The sequence below is a fragment of the Phallusia mammillata genome, chromosome 1 (genome assembly GCF_965637545.1).
Source record: "Phallusia mammillata chromosome 1, kaPhaMamm4.hap1.1, whole genome shotgun sequence".
Lineage (NCBI taxonomy): Eukaryota > Metazoa > Chordata > Ascidiacea > Phlebobranchia > Ascidiidae > Phallusia > Phallusia mammillata.
The window spans coordinates 9,443,322-9,462,357 of record NC_137252.1 but is presented as its reverse complement, the minus strand read 5'-3'; the positions used below and the strand labels follow the sequence as shown (position 1 = coordinate 9,462,357).

The window sequence follows — 19,036 nt, the reverse complement described above, 5'->3', positions numbered from 1 at the left end:
TCTTTTTTTTTCACGGGGTTCGAACCCAGGACTCTCCCGGGGACGAATCCCGATCAGGGTTTTTATGTCTGTACATGGGTCAGGCGCTCCAGACCGTTCGGCCAAGTTCCTGCCCAAAATACAAATACCTTCAGCAAGCTGAACTGAAAGCAAGTTGCAATCGCCACCAAGTGGACAAGACACACAATTAACCTAACAAACACGTTATTTTAAGTTTTTAGGGCAATAATTAAACATATGATTTATATCTACCCCTCCTTTTCAGTGATGTTACCTCTACGCGAAAGCACGTTCAGGTTCACGTCATGCTCTTAAATTTGTACCTTAAAACACAAACTGCACGGCAAACTGATGAGGCAACGTACACAAAATGTACTTTATGCATTGCGTACTTTTTGTATCATAAAATTATAGAAATGAAAATGAGGAAAGTTGATTAGAAGTATCGCTGACGATTTAAAGGATTGCCGGGATATTTGTACGCTCAAGTTTTAAAAATGCAGATTCATTAGAGATATTTTCACACTCTTGCAAATCATACACACGTTCACACACAACTTTTTAACCCAATATATTTTATTTTTGGAAAGCAATAGCGGATTATTTTTTGTCTGCTGAAAGCATTAACAATTGTACCTCACACAAACCATGATTTAAACTGCAGATGTGAAAAACAAAACAAAAATGTGTTTTTTGAAAAAAAAATTTATGAAAAAAAAAAGGTTTTCCTGATGTAACAAACTGAAAGTACAGCTTCAAGTTTGAAACTATAGTTTCAAATCGCACGCAAGGTCGAAATTTTCCAATTAATGTTTAACAGGGAAGTTTACTGACATTTCAAATCGTGTTTCTTTTTATCATAGTACTCCAGGCCTGTTGAAGGCGTTATACCAAATCAGTCGGCCTCCCAAGCATTCCCAATAAGGCAAGGCACAGGCCCAGAAAAATCTAGCCTGCAGTGGGATTCGATTCAACCGTTATTCCGGGACTCGCGCTTACCATCAACTGAGCTACATAGGCTCATTGGTGTACCCGCCGAAAGTCGAATCCAAGCACTTATTGAACTGGTCGAACTGGCGATCCCCTACTACAAAGCTGACATGTGCAGCATAGAAGGCAGCTGAGAAACCCTGTAAATTGAAACAAAAGGCTGACGAGATCAAGAATTTTTACAAACAATATCCCCTAATGTCTAAATGCATGTAGGCCAACTTATAACAATCAGTAGCTGGGCTAAGTGTACTTTTTTATAATTTATTTTTCTGAACTTAAAAAGTATTGTAAAACCATGTTAATGTAGCCAAGTTAGCCTACTCCTTATTAGCCTAAATATTTGCAAAATGTAGACTTTTAAATGCATGTCGCGTCTGCATTGCCGATCTTTATAGATCTCTGTGGACATTGCAAGTCGTAAAATTCTTTTACAATTTACGCTACCTGATAATCATTTTGTTATGGGGTAGCGAGTCAAAATGACATAGAAAGAATTTAACGGAAGTTGATTTCAACGAGGCTAAAAATAATGCCAGAATTTTGAAACCGGGTAATCCCCCGGACGCAAACCAATCTCTTGTTCGTTGTTCCCAATTTTCTTCAACATTTAATGATACTGACTGGTACTGATCTCTTTTACATTTTGGATTACTTTTTCAATCAGAAGAAGTGCCTACTTTTACAGTTTGAAGAAATTGACAGAAAAATGTCTAACCGTTATGTTCCGGGCTATACTCCCGGGCATACCCAACCTGAGAAGTTATCAAAAAAGGCAAAGCAGCGACGGAACAAACAGAAACGAAATAATATAGAGGTTTGTATTTACTGTTATGTTATGTATCTTACCATACTATATGTCTCAAATAAAATATTTTGGCTGTGTTTCTAGCTTGCGTAAAAAATTGACAATATCTATACAATTTGAATCTTTAAAAATATAGTTTATCCCCATCCAAATAGTCTGAAGTTATAAAAACAGGATTAAACTTGCCACCAACAAAGTCATTTTTGTTATGCCCAGTCTGCAAAACACCAAGTAGATTGGCTACCGGGTCATTCCATGTCAAACGTCCCAGAAAAATGGCAAAAGTTAACCCACCCTCTCAGATTTTGATCAAATTTCATATGGTCATGCAGCTAGTTACACTGATTTCAACAACAAAAATTTGTTAAAATTTATCAATGTTTCGCGAAGTTATGGCATTTTGAAAATATGTCAAATATGTGATCACTGCAGCGACGCGCATCAATGCTTTTGATAATACTGTGTTTAAAATGTTGTAGTTCTTTCTAATTTGTATATTGTGGTCATTTTGGTAGGTTAGGTGAACCTTTAGGTCATTCTCAATCACCTTATTACAGGTTTTCATGTTTTTGAAATATGGGTCAGTAATTAAAGGGGGTTCAGTTTGGGGGTATGCGAATGTGCATTCATGCGTAACGACAACTTTAAAAGCTCATATGTTGAAGTGCACACTAGCTAGAAAGTTAAGTAATGGCTCAAATGAAAGCTCTTGCTGAGTACTTTACTTGTTCTTAATTTTGTGATGCTTTTCTTTAATTTGTTTGAAGCAGGGTCATAATAAAACACAGGTTCATTTTTCGGATATTTTCATGATACTGCTTCTATTATCTATACTTTATGTGCCCTAATTTGTAATTAAAAGTTGTTAAGATGCAAAAGTTTAGTGTAGGTGTCTCACTGGATACTTAATGCCACAAAAAGACATATCCAACACAAAAACAAGGTATTTTACCAATTGACTCTCTAACAGATGAAGAGCAAATGCTTCTGAATATTCGAGTTGCTGCTGATAAGGGTAATGAATGTTGTTTGGAGAACGGATGTATTTTCCACAAGTACAATTACATTGGTTGGTACCCTTCCTTGCAGAAGAAGTGTTGTGATCCTTTTCAAGTTCACAGTTAACCAGTCAAAAATCATAATATACGTCCTATCACTTGGGAATATTACCAAAAATATAAAAATTACAATTTAAACATTGTACAGTGAAACGGTGTGATTTTCCGTTTGAGGTAGTCTTTTCTCTTGACCAGTTGCTTGGGTATCATTGTGGGGACTTGTATTTTTTCTGCTATCGTACTGCCACTGTTCTTAATTTTTTTCATTTTAGAGATAATGTTGTCAAAAGATTTTATTTTCATTTTGTCTTCATCTTTAGTGTCAGGTTGGTCTTGCTATAGGTCTACGTCACTGACATTAAAAAAATTGGACATCTTTGCATGAAGGCATCATGAATTTGACATAATTTTCTTTTCCCATAGAAAATGTTACTGCTTGAAGGCACACTATGCAACTTCACAGGTAATCACCTCAACGCTCTGTAAACTTTTATTAAGTCTGCTGAAAGATTCGTTTGCTTCAACAGTAGATGCAATGTTATATATATCACTGTCAGTCGAACTCGAAGCTTCTTCATTTGATGATACATTTTGAGGGAGAGTTTCTTTAAGTCTTGTACTGCAGTTGACACTCACCTTTTTTCCCGGTACAATGTTCAAATTGTAATTTTTATATTTTTGGTAACATTCCCAAGTGATAGAACGTATACTACGGTTTTTGACTGGTTTGGTGTGGACTTGAAAAGGATCACAACACTTCCTCTGCAAGGAAGGGTACCAACCAATGTAATTGTACTTGTGGAAAATACATCCGTTCTCCAAACAACATTCATTACCCTTATCAGCAGCAACTCGAATATTCAGAAGCATTTGCTCTTCATCTGTTAGAGAGTCAGTTGGTAAAATACCTTGTTTTGTGTTGGATATGTCTTTTTGTGGCATTAAGTATCCAGTGAGACACCTACACTAAACATTTGCATCTTAACAACTTTTAATCACAAATTAGGGCACATAAAGATTAGATAATAGAAGCAGTATCACAAAAATATCCGAAAAATGAACCTGTGTTTTATTATGACCTTGCTTCAAACAAATTACAGAAAAGCATCACAAAATTAAGAACAAGTAAAGTACTCAGCAAGAGCTTTCATTTGAGCCATTACCTGACTTTCTAGCTAGTGTGCACATCAAGATATGAGCTTTTAAGTTGTCGTTACGCATGAATGCACATTCGCATACCCCCAAACTGAACCCCCTTTAATTACTGACCCATATTTCAAAAGCATGAAAAATTATGAGGTGATTGAGAAGGACCTAAAGGTTCACCTAATCTACTAAAATGACCACAATACACAAATTAGAAAGAAATGTGACATTTTAAACACAGTATTTTAAAAATCATTGATGCGCGTCGCTGCAGTGATCACATTTTTGACATATTTTCAAAAAGTCATAACTTCGTGAAACATTGATAGTTTTCAAAAAAAAATTTTTTGTTGAAATCAGTGTAACTAGCTGCATTTACATTTTAAACTTCATAAAAATCTGAGGGGGTGGGTTAACTGGCCTGGGCAGTTGACATGGAATGACCCTACCAACAAAGTTTATATTTTCTATGGACCACCTACTAGACATTCAAGAAACCGATGACAATGTAGGGAAAGAACAAATTGTAACATCTGGGGATGATGCTTGGTATAAAAATGTTGCAATGGAAAGAAAACAAGACAAAATATGGCAGTAAAAAAGTTATAGCAATCATTGTTTTATGGACAGCAAGGTGTAATGCAATAAATTAGTCTGAAGTTAAATTCAAACTGTCTATAAATCTGCTTTGCCAAACTGCATGTGACCCTGAATATGAATAAAACGAATTTCTGCTTTTCATTATGTAAAAAAACTCAATCACTGACCAACAAATACAGTAATACATTACACTGCAATGTTATTTTCCCACTTAAAACAATGGGCAATGCACAGTAGTGAAAACTGGTGGAGTATGCATGTTACCCTAGACAACTTTGTTTTTATTGATTTGTTTGTATAAGGTGCTATGTATGTAGGACCATTATGGACCATCCAAGCGACAAAGGCCAGAAAGAAGTCTCAGGCATTATGAAAATTATCATCAAAAAAGTCGATGGGAACAACCTTCTGTCCATGGGTAAATGTGATGATGGTGCTTTGTTACTTTGTTTTCAAATCTTCACATTTCTTAAATGTCCTAGCATGTATAACAAAGTATAATTTTGTTATACTAAGTGCAATTGCTATTATTTTGTGATAATTCCAGCCTCTAAATGGTGTGAATTTTTTAAAAGCTATTTTAAAAGTAAACTTGTTTCTTCATAGAGTTTGATATGCATTGTAGATGACCAAGTGTAAAATATTGGAAGTTGAGTTGAGTTTACTTCTCAAAATTACAAAACAAACATTTGTACCAAACAGTCAATGAGCTGAAATTAGTTACACAATAATACAATGCTATAGAGCAGGAAATAGTGCCAGGTACAGTTGATGAATAATAGCTAAACTTCCTGCAGATAAACCATATCATAAAACCTTATTTGACAGACCTCACTAGAAATTAAGAGTGGTGAATGGTGAGTAAACATGACTGGGGAAAAAACGTTGGTGAAACAAGTCATGGGGTTCCCAAACTACCCACCTGTGTCAGTAAAATGTGTTGGGGTTTGACAGGAAAATGTACCACCCAAAAAACCTTCGGGATGGTTCTTTAAACAGTGTTACTCATGAATACTGATCCTGAAAGTAAGATGACTAAGTTTTTTTTTACATTTGAATACTTCAGAGAGTACAGATCATATTATGAACGACTGCAACACCATAACGATTATAGAGCATTTCAACAAAACCAGCATCATCATCCGTTTGACCAACAGTATATCAGGTTGTATTAAAACATTCAACCTCACATTTTTTTTGTGGTGCTTAGGTTTGTGTGCTTTCAATAACAGTTTACACTCTTTGTTTGCTTCTATTTGAAGTGTTTTAAATTGTTTTACACAGCTTGTGTTGCTTTGTTTCAATTGTTTTGTTTAGATTAACTTTCATAAAGACTATCCAGTGTATACTTACTCTTTACTTTATGTTTCAGACAAACCATTGAGGTTGAAAATTTGGCACTAGATCCAGTTACTGATGCCAGTAAATTTCCCGAAGTAGTTTATGGAACAAGTTTGGCAGCATGGCACACAATTAAGAAGGAAGGAATAAAACGAATGATGGTAGAAAAAAACTCTCAAGAGTCTCATATTAAAAAGTTTTGGGAGTACCTAATTTTCTGATCATAAATACTCTAATTGTGTGCAATAGCGTACCAGTCTCCAACATAATATGAAACATAAAAGCTTTAGACTTGTTGGTTAACAAACCTATTCAAACCATTTATTCCTGCTACTATATCATATGTCAGAATATTTTTCTGTCTTTGTGTGGTTCGTTGGTCACAGGGTATCAGATCAGTTACTGTATTGTTTGCCACAGTGTTGTAGCACAAGTTTGTGTTCATCAAAAATCAATGTTTTCTCCTTTAGTTGTTTTGCAGGAGATACATGTAACTTTTAAATAAAATAAAAAGACAATTTTAAATAAAAAAAGACAATTGTAAACTTGCTAGGCTTTATGTCACCAATGCAGTTTTTATTGCTGATTTTAATGTGATTATCTAAAAGTTGAGTAGTCAAAAAACATCTCCTGCTATTTTACATGCATGATGATTGGTATGTAACTTATTGCAACTTATTCATCCAACATGCCCCCCTTCCAACCCTATTCATCCAACAAGGTTAAATCATTCAAATTACAAAACTTAGAAAATGTTGGTACTGGTTATAATAAAGCTGTATTTGTGTAACTGTTAGTTAGTTAGTTCAATAGAATTTTATTTTAAAAAAGTGATGCATCTCTGCAGGTACAGTGTTTTTTTTTAAAAAAGGGCATATGTTTAGAGGACCCACATTCATTTTGGGATTGGTATGCCTGGCGATGAAGATGTTATCCATGGAATTGCAAACAATTCTGATGTTTTGATTGTTTTGAATTTGGACAAAGCACTGAAAGGTACCTAATATTATGCAACATCAGTTGTCCACATGCAAATATTTAATTATGGGTGAAGGGGACACATATTGATTTTACTCAAATTGTTTTTGTTTTTTTCTTTCTTTTTTTTCTTCCTAAAGTTTGTCCGACTTGTTTTTCCATCAAATGTTTGATGGATTTGGATGAAGTTCACACAGCTGGTAGATACAGTTATGTAGATGTGCATCCCTCTTTGTTTTTGTTGATAACCCCACTATTTACCCCGCTAGCCCCCTAAAATGGGTTATTTTCTTCCCAAAGTTTGTCCGACTCGTTTTTCCATCAAATGTTTGATGGATGTGGCTGAAACTTATACAGATGGTAGATATAGTCATATAAATTTGCATCCCACTTTGTTTGTCCTGATAACCCCAGTATTTACCCTGCTAGCCCACTAAAATGGGTGAGTTTTTAAACAGTGGCAGAATTGGCTAAAATTTGGATAGCTTGAGTATGCTATTATAGGTGTCGATTGTTGTGTTTAACCCTGTAGCCCTAACATTTACCCCACAAGCCCCTAAAGTATAAAATGTATTTGTATGTTACTCAACACCACAAGCAAAAGATTTATGTGTCGCAATAGTGTTACAAGGGCAACCAGTTGTATGTTACTCGTTTGTGACTTTATGTGTTGCTTGGTGGACATTTTTGCACCCTGTCAGTTAGCAGGTTGTTAACAGCCCTATGACGTCAGAAACATTAACGGTTGTTGCTTAAAACACCTAGTGGTCGAAATTTTAAACATTGGTGAATTGGGCTGAAATTGTGCAGAACTATTAATTGAGTCATTGACGTTTTATATTTTTTAGTTAAAAAATAAAATCTGGTTTGAACTGAAATCCACCTACAGTATCAGTTTTCCGGTGATTACTGTTCTTTACATCAATACAATCCAACACAGTTTATACACTGGGTTTTGGAATATATTGTTTAGTTTGTTTGTTGAACCCTATGAGTTACCCCACTAGCCCCCTAAAATGGGTGAGTTTATTAAACAGTGTGGAAATAGGCTAAAATTTGGGTAGCATGTGGGCTATGCTATTTGTAGGTTTCGATTGATGTGTTTTACTTTGTAGCCCCAACATTTACTCAACTAGCCCCCTAAAATAAGTGAATTTTTTAAAACACGTTCCAATAAAATTTGCAAAGTTATTGAACGTTAAATAGGACATACTTCAAACAATATATTATTATTTAAGCCTAGTGCCAATTACTCTGTTTTGCTTTACAACACCCAACTTTATAATGGTTATCTCTTGAAATGCATTATTTTTAACTTTGCATGTGTGGGGACCCGTGAGTTTCTGCCTGCAGAAACAACTAACATTATAAAAGACGATAGCTAATATGGGACCCAAAACAAAATAAGCATAGGAAATACATTAATGTTTTAAAATAGGCTATAGTGTATGTGCAACGACAAAATGTGCTAAGCCACCCTTCTAGTTAATTTATGTTTATTGGGGACCAAATATTGTTATTAGCTTGAAGAGACCTAGTTCAAGGGATGTTAAGTGGAGCATACTTAATTGGCCCGAGTCAGTTTAAGACAAAACTCAACGAATTTTTGCACAAAAAATGTTAGGATTAATACTAAATGTATGTTAGTGTGTCTCCCAAAAAAACAAAATCAATTCAAATCTCAGCTTTGTTTTTTTAGGATGGGCAAACAAAATGGTCAAGAATGTTTTGTATGTTTCAGCTGGATTGGAATTCTTCATCAATAAATACAGAGTTATACTTAGTAAGGGAGACGAAAAAGGAAGAATTCACCCAAAGTTCTTTGTTTTTGTCATGAAATACTATCCTAGACGTAAGTTAAGTTGTTTTCACAAAACAAAAGTGAGTTTAACAAAACAAAAATGTTAGCTACCTACTTAGTACTTTGGAATCTTAAGAAAATATCCAACATTAGGGGGTGTCAACTTTTGCATGCAGCGGGTGGAAACAAAGATCAGCCTGGTTGTGATTCTGTTTCACTGTTAATTCTGTTTCCTTTACTGTTAACATGTTGTTAACACTTTTGCATTTATTGTGTTTTGATCAAACTATTTGGCTGTTTTGCCTAAATCACAAAAAGTCAGACAAAAGTTTAGTCAAGTATTTATAACTTTTGTAAACATCTTTACTTCTGCAATGAAGGTTAACACTAAAACCTGACTTGAAGGGAAAAAAGACAAATGATGCAATCTTAGTGAAACCTAGAGCACTCGGATTGCTGTCAAATTAACGTTACTATTATTAACATATGTGGTATGGTTTGTGAGGAAAAGGCAAACTATTGTGACAAAATAAAAACATTTATCCACACAAGCACATATGTGAAAAGTTTTCTACTTGTGTACCATGTGGGGGGTTGCAAACAGTGTCAGCTTACCATTTCTTGTTTGACACAGAAAAACTGGATTTTGAAGTACCTCCTGACTATGAAAACGAAGAAAAATCGACCACAGGTTATCTTCTCAGCAAGTTGAGAAAGAAAGCAATCATCCCAGTAAGTCAATCCCAATCAATCATCCAGCAAAAGCTAATTGTAGTTGGTGACTCAAATATTTCTGCAACAAGTTTGGACGTTTCCTTGCTTTGTCCTGTGAGTAAATTATTTACATACTGTGTGATTTAATATATCTGAACTAAATGATACAATAGTTAAAACCAATTTGGGCAATGTTTAGTACCAATTTGGCAAATTTACTACGCTCGTAAAAATACTTACATTCTGGCATTCCTATCATCATTGACTTTGTTTATACACATTTTTTAACATATGATTTTGTTTTGCATATGCTGTGTGTATGTTGTATTTGAAATTTTACACATGGATTTTAGCTTGGCAAAATGCGGATCAATCTGCCAATCAAAACTATGGAATGTAAGCATTTGCAATGTTTTGATGCATTCTTTTTTCTCAAAATGAATGAGAAGTGAGTATAGTGTTTTGAAATCATCCAGGGATGAAGCTTTTACTATTTGACAAAGTGGTTTGGTAAATTATGAGCATTTTTTTCCTGCAGAAAACCATTTTGGATATGCCCTGTATGTGACAAGCCTGCCACTTTTCAGAGTTTGGTTGTTGATGAACTGTTTCAATCAATATTAAGAAGCTGCGATTCTGAGAAGATTACCTTCAAAGGAGATGGCAGCTGGCATGTAAGCAAAAGAAAACCCAAAACACAAGTGATTACCTCTTCAGTAAAACCGATAGGTAGGCAACACTTGTATTAATGGTTCCTGTAAGGTTTGTTGCCGATTATTATTTTGCCAACCATGTTTTTAGAGAAAGTGGGATATTTAATCCAGTGGTAAAGTTTAATAGCAAACATGACCAACTGCACCACACATACCACAGTTTTAAAATCTGATGTAAATGTTACAAGCGGACCACAACTCAAAATCACTGTGTGTTGCTGTATAGTATGGTATTTCTGTAGATAAGCACTATAGCAATGGTATTGCAGTTGGGCATGTGTATCTTAGCAACTGTTTGAACAATTGTTTACTCATGTGCTGGTGCCAAACTATACATTCTGTTTTAGGCATGGTTTGACACATTTAAACCTCAGAACACCCTAATGCAGGGGTGGGAAACCTGCGGCCCACTTGCCTTTTTCATGTGGCCCCTGTCAGATTTTTGCTAAAGTATACAACATAGCATAAAAAACAATGAAATGTTTATGTACAAATATTTCATAGAAATAACTTTGACATTATTGGTAATATATATTTAATATCTCCCCATTATGATGCCAAACTTACAAAAAAATGCCACGCATTCAACCGCTTAACTGTGACGTAACAGTCATTGGATTGCCTCTCCTTGCAATAACAAATCATTTGCCATGTGTTAGTAGTTTTATTTTTGATTTTAAAGCGATTAGCATGCGATCCTTTTATTGTTATTTAGAACATATTTAAAAAAAAACAGATTAGTAATAGAGCCAGGGTGTCCCAACTGTTATTTTTTAGTCATAATAAGTGATAAACCTGAATGCCTTGTTTGTTGCAAACATGTAGCAGCAAAGAAAAAATCAAATTTGGAGCGATGAAATATAAAACCACTTGTGTGCTTTACGTATTTTTTACACAGAATTTAAAAAAAAAATATTTGGCCCACCCAAAAATGTTGTGCAATTCATGCGGCCCGCGGCTCTAAGTAGGTTCCCCACCCCTGCCCTAATGCATATATCAGCTATACTCGAGACTGACTAATAGTAATATGTAAATGTGTCCATGATTGTGCAATGTTCTCATGTGCAATTGCATGTGTTGTCTAACTTATACAAATACTGAATAAAAGTGCTTAATGAAATGAAATTATCTCAATACTTTTGCCAGATTTAAGTCAAACTGGATCAAAACTTGACAATAAAACAGAATTTGAGATTATTGACCTCACAAATGTCTCAAATAATGATGAGCCTTTATCTTCAGTCAAACTGTTCTCACAGTCACCACTGCAAACTACAGATGATAGTGACAAGTCTATTTCATCATCGTAAGTGTTCAATGATTGTTGTGAGTAGGTTTGACCAGTTCTGTGTTGTCTTCACAAAATGTGCAGATACATCATCCACACTTATAATATCTTTCTGTGTCCCACCGCGTGAAATAGTTTTACTGCAACTTTGATACTGCTCTTTGCATAATTTCAAATAATCGCCCTAGTTGAATATAACTTTGCAGGATTATGGGGATAAATTACAGTGTTTAAATGCCTTGTCCACCATTTGCTACATCATTTACGCAAAAAAACACACAAATATGAGGTAAACTACAATTAAACATCTATTAATCTGCATTATTTTTTTGACCCTTTAGATTAGCAAAATATTTGTTTTGTCATGCTGTTTTGTGCACACAGACCCATTGAACTTGGGAACCATGCTGCCATCGGTACGAAACTTCTAGATGCCTCCAACCCATTGACGCCTGGCAGGAAAAACCTATCATATCATGAAAGCACCTCAGGCCTGCATTCACCATCACCCTCTACCCGATCCACATCGTCCTTCAATTTAAGTCCCTCTTACTCCCCTTCTTTTTCCTACAACATGAACCCTTATTCCGGTAACGCGTCTAACTCCCCTTCTTATTTCTACAACACAAGCACCTCACCAACCTGCCCACCATATTGTGAAATAGGCCCATCTTACCGACCCTTATCCCCATCTTACAGACCCACATCCCCACCTTACACACCCTCGTCCCAATCTTACTCACCCTCGTCCCCATCTTACTCACCCCCATCCCCATCTTACGCACCCTCCTTCCCAACTTACTCACCCCCATCCCCATCTTACGCACCCTCGTCCCAATCTTACGCACCCCCGTCCCCATCTTACGCACCCCCATCCCCATCTTACGCACCCTCGTCCCAATCTTACGCACCCCCGTCCCAATCTTACGCGCCCCCATCCCCATTTTACGCACCCTCATCCCCGTCCTATGCGAAGTTTCAATCTTTGGGTGACCACTAAAAACTTTAATCCCGTACCTTGACCAATCACCTAAACATTCATTGCGCCGTGGGCATAAATGCGAGAATTGTAGTTAACTTTCTGCTTTTTTTTTTACAAAACAGTGGAAAATGACCGAGAAAGGTATTTGTCGACTTTTGTATCTATTGGTTTTAAAACTTTGTGTGTGTTCATGGGAGAGACTTGTGAAAAGGTTTCGCGCGTATTACCAGCATTGTCAAGTAATTAAAGGTGCGCCACACCTGAAATTGGCCAAGGACCCCTATTTGGTTTCGCTATGACTGTGTATACCACCACTCCTTTTCAATTTTATTATCACAACTGGGAAGCCTATTCAGAACACGACACAAGTTCACGCTGTTTTTTGGCCGTGAAAAACGGTTCTATTTCAATACATGGCAAATTGAGACAGCGGATTTTCAGAGAAGTGGGGGGCTGCAACATTTTTATACGACAACTGAAGCGTAAAGAGGGATGGTAACTAATTTGATTCTTTCCGAGATAGTTTGTAACATTTTAGCCATGCCCCCTTGTCCCTGTTCGCTAAATTGGCCTGATATAGTTTTTTTACATCGCGTTTTTTATTGAAAGTATTTTGTTTTATTTTGCTGATCGTGGCTTTAGAACGAATATAAATGCACTTTTTGTCTTGTGTACGCTTTTTGTGTGTTGTTCTTGTGGCCATATACCACCCATGATCGGAATGATATAATTTCTAGCTTTTTCTTTGCAACAACAATTAACAAGAAAATTTTATTCTTTTAATGTATATCGCTGCCTGTTAAATGTTTGTGTGCAGATAAAAATGATAAAAAGTACGAATTTTTGAAAGAACAAAACATAGCCAACTATGTTCTGTTTCTTACAGGGGCTTTTGTTCGACATTCAGAAACACAAAATTCCAAACTCTTCACTGCGTTTGTTTTCTCTGTGTACTTCTTTCAAGTCAACTCAACATATCTCACGCAATAGCCCCAATGCAACCACATGAGCTCCAAATAGTGTCCTTTGGCTCACTCTAGTGTCAAATATAATCATTTCGATTCGGCGATATTTACTTTTCGGTTCGGCGATAAGAGATTTATCAATAGGTGGCGGGGCAAAGGATTTCAATGTGTTTTGCTGACTTGAGCAGTCATCGCTCGTCTCCGATCCCATAAAAGACTGAAATCTTTAGGACCAAATAATAAACTGTCGGACCAAAGTATAAATCCGCCCCTTCTACAAACATATGCTTAGTTCAAGTCTTTTTACCACACCTTTATTAATGCATAACCATAACACACAGGGTCAAACATGTTTTTGATAGGATTCTTATTATTCCCCCTAAACTGCTCCAAAACTTTCGCCTGCCGTTATATACGGTGGACTAAAAAAATGCGGGCTGGGGGGAACTTCTTGCTACAAAAACTGACTTCGTTGGCAACATGTTAAAAAAACTTTTTTGAATATGCGTTTTTGTAAGAATGGTTCATTTGATCTAATTTTTGTGTGTAGAAAAATTTCATTGTGATTAGCGCTGGTGGTTGCTATGGAACATAATTTATTAGCGTTACTTTTCAAAAAATAGCGTCCAAGTTATGTCATCACGAAAAGCACGTATTGAGTTTCAATCCCTTCAATATACAATTGCCAAGTATCGTGTTGCAGCAAGACATAAAGAGAATCAGTCGTTGGATCAAGTCCTTGCTTTGTTGAAATTTCAAATAAGTGAGGTTAATGAATCCCAATAACCTTCTCCCGAAGAAATGTCTAAAGATGAATTCCAGAAAAAAATAACGATTTCAGAATAAATCGGAGGCAAGGTTTGTTGATTTGAAAAAAAGGGTTGGAAATTTCAGTTTACGGATCTAAAGTACTTTAAAGTGGAATATGGTGGTTTGAACGGCAAACAAGTCATCCGAAGGCTGATATCAATCACAAGCAAGAAAGCCTTGATGAAAAATGGTAATTGCTTTGTGTTTCACGTGAACGATGAACCAGATACTGCTCTGTTTATCTTCAGCAGCTCTTGCTTGATAGAGTCAAGTAGCGTTTCTCCTATTGATGTGAGTAAAAAGGGAAATTTTTCCAAAGTGTTTGATGACGAAAACGGAAAATTTAAAGAAGCCGAAAAGACAGAATCTCGCCAAAATTTGTTTGAAAGGTACCAAGACTACATAAAAAAGACAATGAAAGATATAGATCCGTACGAGCGAAATCTATTTCGGGGGGATTGCGTTGGAAGTGGCAAAGTGCTGTGCGACAAAGTTGGAGATGCATGTCTTGTTAAAAGACTTTCCAGTTCCAGCTCTTATTAAATTGGCAATTGATAATCAATTAAGTGGAAAGTTACAGGCAGTGTTTAACGCTCACGGATTCACTGAAGACACTCATACGCAAAAAGCAGCCAAACGTCGGGATGCAGCGCAGATTATAATTGACCGGTAAGTGCATGCTTACGGACTTTTTCAAAAGAATTTTCAAAAAAAGCGATGGAACATACGACTTCGAAAAAATTAAACAAGAAGTTGAAGCAATCAAGAAATTTTACGAGTGATGCCCCACTGGGTTTTATTGCATATTCCCGTTGTAAGATTTCTTGCCTCTAGTGGCGCCAAGCTGTTGTGTACGGGTACCGGGAATATCGTCCTGGCATTGCTATTGACGCAACAATGATGTTGTGACGTCAAATCCATTGCGGTGCAATTACCTTGTGCGAGACGGGCTACTCTGAAATACGCAATCTACGCAATCTGCGCAATCTACGCAATCTACGCAATCTACGCAATCTACGCAATCTACGCAATCTACGCAATCTACGCAATTTACGCAATCTACGCAATCTACTAAAAAAAACTAACTAAGATGTTGACGGTTAGGGCTATTAGGGTCTGGGTGAGGGTTTATAACAAAAATAACTATATAATTTAATCTCAGATACCTTTTGGGCTTAATTTTCTTACAAGTGTTAACACGCGACACCATACGGTATTTAGTACCACTCTCAACACACATGCGAATATTAAGCCTAAACTGGGCATCTAAAACTAAATTATAGTGTTTTTTTTTATTATAAACCCTCACCCAGATCCTAAAAGCCCTAACCGTCAACATTTTTTAAAAGTTGCATACGTTTTATAAGTAGATTGCGCATAGATTGCGTAGCTTGCGTAGATTGCGTAGATTGCGTAGATTGCGTAGATTGCGTATTTTAGAGGAGCCCGTAATTAACTGGTATGTGTTTCGTTCTATGTAAATAAGGAAGTTTACCGATAATATACCAACTGTCGACGGATATATTTGAGCTGTGTAAAGACTTGAGTTACTGGTGAGCATTCTATGTTATTACGATTTGCCTGTACTGTTACATCGCAAATTACTGTTTTGTCCACCGTTTCCCCGTATTGTAAATTTCAGTGTAAATAGCGCTATCATGTGGATAGTTTCGCGCCTTGTGTTCGACAAGTTTGCTGGAAACGTCAGTAGTTCGTTTCTTGTGTCTAGGAAACTACTGTCGTTTGTTTTTCAGGAAAATTAAGTAAATTATCTGTAAAATCTGAAGTAACCTGTTTCGTGTTGCTGCGCACATAAAGTCTGCCAGTAATTCGTGACCAATAAGTTGTTTTGGTAAGTGTTGTTTTATTTGCTTGTTTATCTTGGTCAGCATTATGCCAATAACCATTGTTTTGTATTGATAAACCTTTGTTGTAACAATGTACCTGGTCTAAAGTGTACTCTGTTATTTACAGTTTGACTTGATTTGATCGTCGACAATAACTGTTTAAACTTTAAAGTCCTGGTCAAAACGTTTCGGTAAGAGTGTTGTATTGTAAACCCAGCGTTTTTCTGTTGAATTTATGTCATTATATTTGCTTTAGAAAACCGTCCGCCAGTCTAGAAGTAACTGCATCCTGCTAATTGAAGCCATCAAGGGCTTTGTTTCAAATAAACTGTTATAACCTTGTGTGGAGTGTTAGCGGGAAGAAGCCTGTAGTTGGGATTTGGCAGGCGCGTTTTGGAATTAAATAGAAGTACCAGAGTGGACGTCTGTGCCCACCAGGAGCACCGAAGTAGACGTTACATGTACAGTACCAGTTATTGACAACGCGTTGTCTTATATTGTAGCGAACCCAAGTTGGACCTGTATACGTTGTGTTGTGCATTATACTGTTGCAACCCGGTTTATTTACTGGTAAGTTGGTGTGCCTAATAGCGTCGTTATTTATGCTTTACTTGAATGCATAATTATACCGCGACCATTACAGTGGGCAAGAATCAATTGGTCATTAACCTGTGTATCTGTGCGACGAAGTGGCTCGGCTGCATTGAACGCCGTGCTTATAGTCAACCTGTGATCGTATACGTAATCGAAAATCTTGGACAGGTCAAAGTTTGGTATGTTGCTTCTTACTGTACATATGTTTGTCGCACGTATGGTGTCGCTATTGCTCGTTCTGATTTTCACTTGTGGCGTTTCTTTGCAGAAAACCGCGTTTACTGCGCGCGTCATTCAACCTTGATCGAATAAAATTCTGTTGCTCGCACTGGCAGTTTATCCAGGCTCTGCACTAAAGGTGCGACGCTACACCCGTAGTTGCACGTATCCTATAACTGTAGTTGGTTTTATGATAACCAAGTGACCTTGTGTGAAGTGCCTGTAGTGTGTAAATAAAAGTTGCTGACCACACTAGGTAGCCTTAATTTAATTAATACAAACACTAATTACTGATCGTTAAGATCGGGAGGCCAAGGAAATTATTTTAAACAACAACAATTCAGTTGAAAAAAGTAATATTGATCAGGAAAGCGAGGTCCAGTCCAGTTGATAATTAACCAAGAACATTTCTTATGTTGAGAAATAAGAGTGTGTGATTGTTAGGGTAAAAAAGGAAATATATTCCATGGCCTATATTTTGTTGAACAATAAACTGGGTCAAATTTTGTTTGCATTGTCATTGTTAAACGGTTGGATAAAACTGCAGGGACACCGAAAAAGCCATCAGTTATCGAGTCAAGTGACATAACGATGCTTGTGTTCTGTGTTTTGGACTTGTTCTGCCGTAGGATGGAAAACGTTTCTACACTGGGCGTGGTACAGTTTGTTACATATGATGGTGGAACTCCTATGTAAATCGACAACTCCTCTGCTAGAGAGCTTAGTCTTAGAAAGATAAAACAGTAATCATTCTTTGTTGTTTTAACCAATGTTAAGTGATAGTAAGCCCATGAGCTGCATCCAGTTGCTGGTGACAGGTGTGAATTGTTGACCTTAAGCTCTATCGGGTGTCTAATTTTTTTGCCGTTTTGCAATCGCAAGTTGCAAAAATACTTCGCAATTTGCACTATCTGATAACTTCTATTGTTAGTAGATCTAGTAACACCGTAACTCACGTCAGCCCAACATTTAGCTAAATTTCTGTAAGTGGCGCATAGAGCTGAATAGTAGTTTTGCTGCTAAAGAGGGTTGGAAAGATTATGAAAATTTTACATAAGGATCTAAGTTTTTATGTTTGTTTTATTACATTTTTATGATACAGTAATACCTAATCCCAACCCTATTATTACGTGTTAAAGCTCTTTGCGTCACCTATAGAAAATTATCTATGTTCGGCTGACGTGATCACGTACTAACTCGAGTTATGGTTTTAGAAGAGTTTCCTCTTTTATTGGGTAGCTGATCAAAATTATTTGAAAACACATCATTGTAGACTTCAGTCATGTCAATTGAAACGGTGTTAAGAAACAAATTGTTGGAAAACGAAAACAATCAAACGGAAGTTGATTTGGCCACAAACAAAACAAAAATTTTGAATCCGGGTAATCCCCCTGAGGCAAACAAATCTCTTGTTCCCCATTTTCTTCGACATTTTATGATACTGAGTGACTGTAGCGACGATTGCGTCATAATCTGTCATAGATTTTGGATTACTTTTCAGAAGAAGTACATATTTGTATAATTTAAAAGAGTTGCCAGAAAAATGTCTAACCATCATGTTCCTGGCTATACTGCTGGGCCGGCCCAACCAAAGTTATCAAAAAGCGCAAAGAAGCGACAGAACAAACAGAAACGAAAAAAAAAACTTGGCGTTATATCGGATAGATTAAAAATAAGGTGGAACATGTTGCTACAAAATTTGAATTTGTTGGCAACAAGTTGAAAAAACGATTAACAAGAAATTAAAAACATGTGCTTTTGCGAGAATGGCTCGTTTGATGTAACTCTTTAGTGTAGAAACATTTTATTGTGCTTAGCTGGTCGTTGCTATGGGAAATAAATTATTAGCGTTACCTTTTAAAAATTGCGTCCTAAAAGCTATGTCATCAAATAAAGCACGTATAGAGTTTCAATTCCCTCAATGTACAATTGCCAATTATCATGTATCATGTTGCAGCAGGGCCAACTATTTAAGTGAAAATGAAACGCCTTTTGACCCAGACCGGGTTACACGAAACACGCAACACCCACGCGGGTTCACGGTACGATATATTTACCGAGAAAGGGTTGAAAGGAAAAACTGGCAACTTCCCATTTTAAAGAGTGCGGTATTCCCTGGTTACCAACTCATTGTATATTTATGCGCTCAACTCTGAGCGGGTTGTAACTTAGTTTTCCAGCG

The 19,036-nt window shown here is 36.5% G+C and overlaps 1 protein-coding gene and 1 long non-coding RNA gene across 7 annotated transcripts; both read left to right on the top strand.

Moving 5' to 3' along the window:
- Positions 1-1,513: 1,513 nt before the first annotated feature.
- LOC145238776 (uncharacterized) lies at positions 1,514-13,093 on the top strand. Of its 4 annotated transcripts, none has more exons than XM_080102050.1 (11): positions 1,514-1,807; positions 4,920-5,020; positions 5,669-5,767; positions 5,975-6,104; positions 6,828-6,939; positions 8,663-8,773; positions 9,357-9,454; positions 9,790-9,884; positions 9,975-10,165; positions 11,296-11,455; positions 11,822-13,093. In XM_080102050.1, exons 1-11 carry the CDS (start codon positions 1,604-1,606, stop codon positions 12,435-12,437), a joined length of 1,917 nt encoding a protein of 638 aa, XP_079958176.1. In that variant the 5' UTR covers positions 1,514-1,603; the 3' UTR covers positions 12,438-13,093. The 4 variants fall into 4 exon arrangements, with proteins under 4 accessions (XP_079958176.1, XP_079958183.1, XP_079958169.1 ...); XM_080102057.1 differs by having other exon boundaries at positions 9,357-9,550; positions 11,392-11,455; XM_080102043.1 differs by having other exon boundaries at positions 1,515-1,807; positions 9,357-9,550.
- A 2,589-nt stretch (positions 13,094-15,682) lies between these two features.
- Positions 15,683-16,963, top strand: LOC145230102 (uncharacterized). Of its 3 annotated transcripts, none has more exons than XR_013860560.1 (4): positions 15,683-16,046; positions 16,169-16,232; positions 16,298-16,814; positions 16,904-16,963. It is a non-coding gene; the product is annotated as an uncharacterized LOC145230102 (long non-coding RNA). The 3 variants fall into 3 exon arrangements; XR_013860559.1 differs by having other exon boundaries at positions 15,689-16,046; positions 16,298-16,611; positions 16,685-16,963; XR_013860557.1 differs by having other exon boundaries at positions 15,709-16,046; positions 16,298-16,963.
- The last annotated feature ends 2,073 nt before the right edge of the window (positions 16,964-19,036 follow it).